The sequence below is a fragment of the Labrus bergylta genome, chromosome 9 (genome assembly GCF_963930695.1).
Source record: "Labrus bergylta chromosome 9, fLabBer1.1, whole genome shotgun sequence".
Lineage (NCBI taxonomy): Eukaryota > Metazoa > Chordata > Actinopteri > Labriformes > Labridae > Labrus > Labrus bergylta.
Genome location: NC_089203.1, coordinates 8,201,049 through 8,211,436, shown reverse-complemented (window position 1 = coordinate 8,211,436; position 10,388 = coordinate 8,201,049). Strand labels below are relative to the sequence as shown.

The window sequence follows — 10,388 nt, the reverse complement described above, 5'->3', positions numbered from 1 at the left end:
AGGATGAGAGATGTTTGATCCACAGTAATATTAAAGTGATGTTCCTGACAGTAGACATGTTCTACTTTGTGAGGATTATTAACATCGACTCTTTGAGAAACAGACTCCTCATGAATATAATATCTCTGTTCCTTATAACTGATTTGAAAACAAAAAACACTCACAGCAAAGAGACAACATGAAATTAAAAAAGTGAGGATGACAGTGAAGGAACATTTTAAAAGAAAATGTTATAAAGAAAGTAAATGTGAAACACAGATGTAATATGGAGGAGACAAAATCTGAGATTGGGTATTTAAATCGGCACTTTGCACCAGACAAAGACAATCCCTTTCTCTTTCTCTCTCACTCTCTCTCTCTCTCTCTCTCTCTCTCTCTCTCTCTCTCTCTCTCTTTTATATTACTAGAGTGACTATAAAACTCTTATGGGGTGACAATCCAATTTCAAAAGAAGTACATTTAATAGATGAAAAGTTTGAAAGTTTTGCTCGAACTGTCATGCTGCGCTCAAGTGCAATTAAAGAGGTTTGAGATCCAAGACTACCAGGGGCCATTTATAGCAGACTACATTAATGCTCACTGTTCTCCAATTGATTTGATCATCCTAGAAATACTTTCTTTTTAAATCTCGCCTGATGTTTTTCAAGCAGGCTGCGAACAAATGTTAGTTTTTTTTAAATCTAATTTGTCTTTCCTGGGAAGAATGAAAATCATCATTTGATAGGTTGTAAAAAAAAAAACAGACAGAGCATCAGAAATGTTTAGATAATGGCGCCAAATAAATAGAAAATATTGCAAATAAAGTAGAATTTCAAACTAACTAACTTACCCTAACAAGAAGATACACACATTGGGAATAAGGACATGTTTGGTCATATTACATGTATGAAATGAGGACGTGTTAACAGAATCAGAAGGAGAATCTGAACCAGACGAAGATCACCAAATTGAGTATAAATGATGGAAATAATAGAAAAGTTTGAAGAAAAATGCTCTTGTCCTCTGTTGCCCTTTGATCGCTATGTGAATGCTTTTCTCTTGCTTCTATTTTCATCATCATCAAAAACCACATATGCAGACTCTGAAATGTCCTTCTGTGTTTAAATTCACAGACAAAGGGGGCAAAGTTAAAACAAAACTTCAACTAGAATGATTAAAAAAGTCGATATTTCTTTCTGATTTTCTTTTCTTTTTGATTTTTAAAAGCCCCCACAGATCAGTCATCCTGCTGCAGCCCACTTGCACCATCTTACACTCACTCCTGTGTTCTTAGCCCACAGCGCCCCTAGTGGCCAATTCCACACTTCACGCATGCTATACTCTTCTGATCCAGCAACACTTCTCTCTGCAGTTTCCGCCAGACAGAAAGCCCATCAGATGAGATGATTTAACAGTTAAGAGACAGCACAGACTTGCCGGAGTGTCTCTGCAGCAGGTGAGATTAGAACAGCAGGGAGGAGAGAGGGCAAAACAACCATCGGGCCTGCTGGTACATTTTTCATTATACCAGTGTCTATTGGGGTTACATTACAGGGGGAAAGAGAATTCTATGATCTCGAGCTTTGCTATTGTAGCCCCTCAAGGACCCCCAGAGCTTCCAGGAACAAACTCTGCATGGGAGCCAAGTGACTGCAGCAAAAAATGTTGGGTTTAAAAAAAAAAAAAAAAAAAAAAAAAAACACTTTTCCAGCCAATTTGACTCTTTTATTAATGTATCCAAATGATTTCTCTTCTCTGCTGAAGTACGGCACGATTGGAAATATGAGAGAGGGGAACAGAGAAAGGGAGAGTTAGGAAGGGGGTGGACATATCAGATTCACCTCCCCCCCACCACCCACCTCCCCATCACATGCCTTTTTTTAGTTCATAACTGCCAAGGGTATTAATAATTAATGAGGACAATTCTCAGGCGTCTGGATGAGTCATACTTTCTGCTACTTGGTTTCCTAAAAGCCCCATAGGTTGGATTAACAAAGACCAAAAAAAAAAAGAAGGGAAATCTGAATTCTTTAACCCCTAAAAATGGAATGGGTATGAATGTTTGATAGGTTCCTAAAAACAGATGGAGCGATGATACCTGCTGGGGGAACAGTGCCAGATGATTCAAGAGATTCAAGAGTACGAGCGAATTTAGGACGAAAAAAACAACCCAAAGGCGGACAAAAAACCCCACAAGAAACAGAATGAGAATGATGCTACAACAATAAAAGATAAAATGTGTTAATAATACATATTTGAAGCTGGATTTTCGAGTCTTTGAAGCATTACAAGAACATCAAAACCGCTATACATTACCATCTTTTGGCTGCAAATGTTAGCTTTTAAGCTTAACTGATCAATTCAGCTTTCATTTTATGCAAAAACTCAAGAAAAGCAGTTGGTTTCACAACAAAGATGCAACCCTGAACTGTGTGACAAAGCAAGAAAAAAAAGGGTCTCATGGTCTCAAGTTGTTTGTTTAAGCAGGAATTTTCCTCAAACGAAACCTCTAAGCAAACACAGAAAATGCTTGAAGGGCAGCCAGTGTTGGTACATGAACAAAACAAGTACAGTGTGTGTCACTTGAGCTGGAGACTGTCCAGACAAACCCCAACTTTGTTCTGTATAAAACTCGAAGCATAGCGTGTAAAAGAACTGGCAATTTCAGCATATAAGAGCACTTCTTTCTGCATTTAAAGCACCCTTCTGAAGCTGCAAAGAAATAGGGGGGACACAGTGCAAAGAGGTGCTGATTTTAATACCTTTTTGATTTCAACATGATTATACAAGAGAAAATTAACCAATATACAGGAGATTTATGACCGATAGAAAAATTGTATTTATTATACTTTCCAAGATACATTCTATTCATTTGTAATGTCAAGAAACACTCATAGTTTGAACGTAACAATACTTTTAAATAAGGACCGGATAGAGTTAGGTTGAGAAAAAATAATATCCAAATAGAGCCTTCCTTGACAATATAACCTCAAACTAAATAAATTAAACAGAGTTATTTGAAGCCATCATGACTGAGCGTTGTTTTTTTTTTCTTCTTCTTACTAATATTGCACATGATGTTTTTTTATGATATGATTCAGCCCGAGGCTAACAATTTTTAGAGCTTCAATTAGCAAGCCTTCCGCAAACATCTCCACACACATATCCCCCAATCCCCAACCATTCCCACCCCCCACCCCCTCATACCCCTCCATCATCCCAACAATTCTGGAACCATATCAAGTTTAATGCACATTTATTTTGGTTGCATAATGTTAATAAGAAACCTTTTACAAGATACTGTGGGAGATATAAGAATAAGGAAACTGCTTGAAAACTTCACAGACTCTATCAGGCCTCGGCTTTTTGTCGTGCGACACAATAAAAAGGAAACATCACAGACACATTTTTCGCTAAAACCCCTTTCGTCCAGCGGGTCGAGTTCTTCAGAAAAAACTGAGAGAAACCAACAAAAAAAACAAACCCCAAACAACCTTGAAAATCGACTCAGCAGTCACTTCTGGTGGCCTGAATAAGCTCTGATGCATCGTTCTATCAAGTCCTTTCCACTCTTTGTGTATTATTCTTTCTTATTTTTTTAAATAATACCAATAACTCTTTAAATAATCCTGCATAGAAAAATAAATTAACTATGTTTGTTAAATTCTTTTTACTACGAATTGAGAGCTGACAAAGGGAGTTGAATCACCGATTGGATTCTAATAGCGGTTTGTTTTGACATTTCTGGCTTGTAGTCTCTTGATGATGATGCTCCGTCATACAGTATTTATGTGTGTGTGTGTGTGTGTGTGTGTGTGTGTGTGTGCGTGTATACAGGTGTTTGTCCTTCCTTGTAATTTACAAACCAGTCCCACAGATACAAATAATGTAAGACTTACAAAATAAATTCCAGGTTACGCTTACATAGCAAGCAGCTTTGTAAATTTGATATATCCTTGGGTTTTTCCACTTTTTCAGAAACAATGTCCTCTGACAGTGTATGTGCCGTTAGATTTCACCCCAAAAAAAAAAAAAAAAAAAACATACAGTAACTGTAAGTAGCAACTTTGAAAGAGGAACACAACTCCATTCAGAAGACACTATATTTAACATGGCTCTTTACACAAAGAGAACAAGTCATGAAATCATTCCACAAAAAGAGTTTTTGCAGTGCCTCAGGTTACCGTGAATTGGATAAAAAAAAAACTATAAAAAAAAAACAAGAGCCTCCCGGTACAGAGCAGGAGTATACTGCCACACTCGGGTAATCCAGACAACATGGCAGAGCTTCTGCATTTGGAATCCTGAAAGCATCCCCCAAGAACAAAAAAAGAAAGATATCCTTGCAAGAACAATGAAAAAAGTTCAAAGTAGCATCCATTGAGTCACCAACTCTTGTTAATCTCATCCCAGATGTCATGATACTGGAGACTTTCCAAAGTAAAATAACAACAACCAAAGTGACCTCCATTTTCTCTCTCTCTCTCTTTTTCTTAAAGAGGGTGCGAGACGGACGCATATTCTCTCAATCAATGTCCTCAAGACCTTTTGATTTGGTTGGGGAAAAAAAACAAAAGGAGAGGAAAAACAACGACAGGAACCAACGGGAAAAAAGGGAGAAAAGTACCCATTTCAAATGCAGCAAAAACACTACGACTGTTTGGTTGCTTTTTAGGGTGCTATATCGTACGTATGTGGGGTTCGTACATGTAGGGGTGTGGATAATCCAAAAGGGTCTTTAACTGTGATATAGATCCACGCTGAATTTAGTTATAGCATTTTGTTCTGTGGAGCCATTTTGTCCATCTCTGCATTGGTCATTAAGGGTTTCCAGAAGGCACTTTTTTTTGCTGTGTGTGTGTGGGAGTGTGTGTATGCGTGTGTGGTTGCAGAGAGGGAGATGAGGACAGAAAGCGTGAGCTCTAGTGGTGTCGGATGGTTTGTGAAGGCCAGATTCAAACAAAGAAAGGTACACGTGTTTGGCTGTCTTGTCTATCTGCCTGTATGTGTGTGTGCGTGTTTGACTTCCCTGTGTATGTGTGATCAATGCACAAAATGGAACAGAAAGAATCCCTACATTTTACTCAGCGCAGTCTGCTCCTCAAGCACCTGCAGGTAATCAGGCGTTCCTTGGAGCTTGGCTTTGAGCTCGTAATACTCACTTTTTCTCTGCTCCACCACGATCTTACTGTGGTTCCCACCTATCAGCGATGACTTCTTCATCTTTTTGTCCAGTGTTTTCTCCGGGTAGCGGATCTCGTAGCCGCCCATCCCTATACTGTTGAAATCTCTTTTGTCCAGGAAGTTCTGGATGAACATGCTGGGCTCTCGGTGAGGGAGGAACTCCTCGAGTTCATCGATGGTGCTGAGACGCTTGTTGCGCTCCAGGGTGGATAGCGAGTCTTTGTCCTTGTCGGCGCTGTTCCGGAGGATGATCTTCTGCCTCTGTGAGTCTGCAAACTTGAAACCAGCGTCCATGTCTGAGGAGCGGCCGATTCCACACGTGTGGCTCTTGCCAATGTGCTCGATGGTCTGCGGGATAAAAGTCTCAGCTCCCAAGTCGTCTCCTGGGATGGAGCCTTTTTTGCCGGATTTGTGTCCGTGCCTGCGGAGCTGCAGTGACATGGAGCCGCACTCTTGATTGCCAAGCCCCTCCTGCCTGCCCACTGGCTTTTTATTCCTCCTCAAGACAAAGACCAGAAGGCAGAAGGCCACAAACACAGTGAGGATAAGCACTACCAGAATGCTGAGGATCATGATGGAGAGAGGCACAGGCCCTCCCGGCGGTGCTTTTCCAACTCCGGCAGGCGACACCGAGGTCAAAAGAGGGGTGGCGCTGGTGAGAATTACCGGCGGTCTCGCGATAAGTTTAGGACACAAGATCTCATTTTTCAAGAGACGCAGCTCGATGTTGGAGAACTGCACGGGGGATGCACATTTCACCTCTTTGGCAGCCACTCCATCACTCAGCTTCTCTAGCCAGAGTTTGAGGGCCACAAGATCGCAGGAACACTCCCACGGGTTCCCCTCTAGGTCTATTTGGGTCAGCGATCGCAGCTGGTCCAGGACACCGCTCACTGGCAGGGTCATGAAGTGATTGTTTTTCAGATTGAGCCGTGCTAAGGAGACACCCGCAAACACATAGGCGGGGAGACTCCGCAGAACGTTGTTATTGAGATACAGAAGTTGAAGGTTTGGCATGGAGTCGAATGTGCCCGCTAGGATTTCTTTAATGGCATTGTATTCCAAATATAGGTACTGCAGATTTGCAAGGCCCAGAAACATCTCTGGGTGTAACTGTTCTAGTTGGTTACCATTCAAATACAGTCTCCTCAGGTTGGTGAGGTTAGCGAACACACCTTTCTGCACTGTGACAATTTGATTGCTGCCAAGATGTAGCAAATCCAAACCTTCAAACCCTTGGAAATCACTCGGGCTAATGTCACGGATGTAATTCCCACTTAAGTGAAGTTTCTTGGCATTTGGGGGTTTGGGAATGAGATCAGCTAAATTTTTCACATTTCTCTCCTGACAGCTGACACTGATGCCGAAGTCAGAAGGGTGGGCTTTACAGCTACAGGGCTGCGGACACAACAGTGGAGGGGTTCGCGTCTGAAAAGAAACAATCTGACTGTTTCTTCCAAAGGGGGGCAAACCAGCCACGATACCGTTACCGTAAATCTTTGATGAGTCTGTGGTTTTTGGCGCTTTTGTGGCTAGAGGAGCCACTGTGGTTGGGGACGTTTTGGAGGGCGGCTGCCCACTATCAGGCGGCACAGGCGGCATCCGCACATCAAAGTCACTTCCTGTTCCCATGGGACAAAGCTCCTGTTTGTTGGTTTCTTTTAGGAGTCTGCCGTACAAGTCACTCGGTGTTTCACATATGGCCTCGCCAATAAAAATATTATACGGCATGTTTTCTAGCCATGCTTTGAGAGGTGCTAAATCACAGGTACAATTCCAGGGGTTGTCATCCAGCTGCAGCTCTACAATGCGCCCAATGTGCTCCAGAACTCCCAAATAGGGAAGCTTCTGGATCCTGTTCCCCCTTATATCCAGGTGTGTGAGCGAGGCAAAGCGAAATATGTTGTCAGGAAGGGCCTGAATGAGGTTGTCATTCAGGATGAGCACTTTTAGTCTGTGCAGTTTGTTAAATGCTCCCTTTTCAATATATTTGATCAAGTTGTAGTCGGCCTGGAGATATTCCAAGTTTTCTATCCCTTGGAAAGTGTCCGCTCGCAGCACCTTAAGCTCATTATTGTTCAGGTGCAGCTGCTTCAACGCGCTCATCCCCAAGAACGCTCCACCTTCAATGTTCTGCAGTTTATTGTTTCCCAGCTGCAGTGACACAGCGTGGGTGAAGTTGAGGAACGAGTTCGGGTAGAGGATTATTAAGAAGTTGTTCTGAAAGTTCATGTGGTAGAGGGACGAGGCCGGCGGGATGAGCTGCGTGGGCCGGTAGACGGTGATCTTCTCACAGTTGACGTACAGCACGTTTTCCACGGACATGCAGGAGCAGGCGCTGCAGGTCTCGGCCATCAGGTCCGAGGCGGACGGGTCTGGCATCTGGGGTCCGTCCGACATGGAGGGGGAGGAGAGGGAGGAGGAGAGGGAGCCGGTGATGGAAGAAGAAAAGGCTGCCAGCAGGAATACGAGCAGCATCTCGCCGGTTAGAAATCCTCCCCCAGAAAACCATTTAGTTACCTTTGGAGAAGAAAAGAAAGTGGCATGCACCAACATTCACACACACACACACACACACACACACACACACACACACACACACACACACACACATAGGGATATACATGTGCAAACAAGCCCACACACACACACAAAGAAAAACACAAAGACACACAAAGAAAGCAAACCATCAAAATGTGTACTTGATATCAATTATACTGGTGTTTCAATATACCTTTTCTCCCCTTTTTTTAATCACAACAAAATGCCTAATGGGTTCCCCTTCACTGTTAATAAGAGAATTTTCAAATTATAAAAATGTATATGAACAATACAAATTATTGATCATTTCATTAGATCACTTCATCATCATCAAACACTGACACTGATGCAGATTTTTTTCGATACTGCAGCGGAGCATTATACTCAAACCCTGAACTGCTGCACATCTCTGTATCTTATTTGACACCCAAAGCAATCATGTTGAAACATGACTCAAACTGTGGAACGTCTAACTGTATCCTGTACCTTCCTCTCGGCTTATTCAACATAATCATATCAAACATTTATATATATTGTTTTTTTTAAAAGCCAGCAGCAGCAACAACTCTTACCAGCACACTCTGCTTATTTAAGAAAAGCAACTGTGAGAGCAAGGGGAAGATGAAGACTTGGGACTGTGCCCAACGCTGACATATTGAGAGGGTTTGAGCGGCATGCATATACCACACATAATCTTTTTTTTTTGTGCACACCAAATAAAGAGCGAGAGAGGGACGTTTTTTGTTTTTTTTTTAAATCTAGAAATGCAAATGAATAATTCAATAAATGAGTAAATGCTGGCCATCATTAAGGAAGAAGGATGAAATCTATTCAAATTGAGACTTACCCAAAGCTGAGGCGGTAATGAATGCGGCTCCCTCCGGAGACACGGGGCAGCTATGGTGAGACATGGATGGAGATGTGCGCAAACAGTTCTCCCAGCTGAAGTCAGATGCACGTAGTTAGAGGGGCGCAACAAGGTTCCTCCAGCTCCTATATCCCCATGCAGGCTAACTGTATATCAACCCGAGCCAGGCAAACTGGAGGGGGGGGTGCGGTGGAGATGGAGAGAAAAGGAGAGGGGTGGGAGGAGGGGGGGAGCTCCGATTTCACCCGATGCGTCTTTTACTGACGGGCTCCTCTTGCTTGGAAAAATCACCCCTCTGGTCGTTCGGTCCCCAAGGTGGTTGTACTACCTCCATGGGAGAGCATTCATTTGGTTGCAGGAGAGAAAGAGAAAGACTTCGAAAAGGGAGAGAGGAAGAGAGAGAGAGAGAGAGTGAGTGAGAGAGAGAGAGAGCGAGAGAGAGAAAGAGAGAGAGAGAGCTTTTAGAGATCTTAAAGGCGCGTCCGGCGACTCCAAGGCGTGAAAAAAGGCGCAAGGTGGTCAGTGATGCGGTGAAAGAAGTCCGTCATTTTTTTTTTGGCGTTGTTGTAGGGAGACACTGAAGAAGGACTACTTGCAGAGGAGAAGGGAGCGAGGATGGCCAACACTGTGCGTCTGGCTTCGGATCAGCTCAGCAACCCCCCAACGATCCTACAGAATAAATGCTGGTTTGTTTCGGGCGAAGTTGCGCACCGGGATAACGCTTTCGATGGCGGCAGCAGCCAAAAAGCTCCCATTAGGTCATGTATACATTTTTTTTGTCCCTCAAGGAATCATAAATCCAACAGTTATTGTCTGAAGCGATCAGTTTATCTGCACACACAGGCGGAAAATATGTCTTTGTCAGTGTCCATCCAACGGGAGTTATTTAAAAAAAATATATATATACCAATGAAAAAAATATGGGCTTTGGTGATATCGACGCTTTTTTTCCCCTGGATGAACATGAATCAGAAGAAGTACAGAAAAAGGCGAGAGAGACAAGTGAGAGAAAAACAAAAACCGGAGCGTAAAAAATGAATAATGCAGTTATTCAGCCTTTAGTCCGCTGCAGTGCAAGTGAGGAGCCGCTGGAAACTCTGCGCTTTCCCCCGCTTCCATCGGTCCACACAAGATGTCATCAAAAAATAAACTTGCAGAGATAAAGTATTGTTATTTCTTAAAGGCAAAAAAACTTTAAAAAAAAAAAGATATCCAGTTTGAGGAAAATGGTGCGAGTTGAAGGAGAGGAAAGCAGGCTTGTTTTCCCCTCCTGTAAAGACAGAGCAGTATCCGTGTCAGGCGCATAAGTATGCTGGCTCCTTCTGCAGCCGCATTCACTGAGCTTCCCACACGACTAAAAGAGGCGAATGCAGAGATGTAGAGAGGGAGGGAGGGGAGGGAGTTGAGCGAGAGAGAGGGAGAGAGGGAGAGAGAGAGAGGCAAAGAGAGAGAGAGAGAGAGAGTCGGGGGCGGGGGTCCGTCACATACACCGAAAAGCGACAATAAAACAGTTCAGACCTTCAAACACTTTCTGACCCTGTTTCTGGCATTGCGATCCTCTCTTTTTTTATCCTGTATTATTATTATTATAGCACAGGGAAGCTCTTACCAATTTTTTTTCCATCCCTGTAACCTCTTCCAAGAAGATAGAGATGAAAAGCGGTTGGAAAGAAAGGAGGGGGATGTATGTATGAGTGTGTTTGCCGGTGGGTAAAAAAAAGAAGAAAAAAAGCGCTTTACCTGCCAAATCGTCGCATTGGACTTGACTTGCGCGACACTACCTGAGCGCGTCCCCGAGGTCCGATTGGAGAGATGT

General features: G+C 43.0%; 1 protein-coding gene across 1 annotated transcript; it reads right to left on the bottom strand.

Moving 5' to 3' along the window:
- Positions 1–2,716: 2,716 nt before the first annotated feature.
- On the bottom strand, positions 2,717–9,943 carry slitrk4 (SLIT and NTRK-like family, member 4). Its single transcript, XM_020653934.2, has 2 exons — positions 8,552–9,943; positions 2,717–7,683 (listed from the first exon to the last, which is right to left on the bottom strand). The coding sequence occupies exon 2, from the start codon at positions 7,639–7,641 to the stop codon at positions 5,053–5,055; it is 2,589 nt and encodes an 862-aa protein (XP_020509590.1). The 5' UTR covers positions 7,642–7,683; positions 8,552–9,943; the 3' UTR covers positions 2,717–5,052.
- Positions 9,944–10,388: the final 445 nt, after the last annotated feature.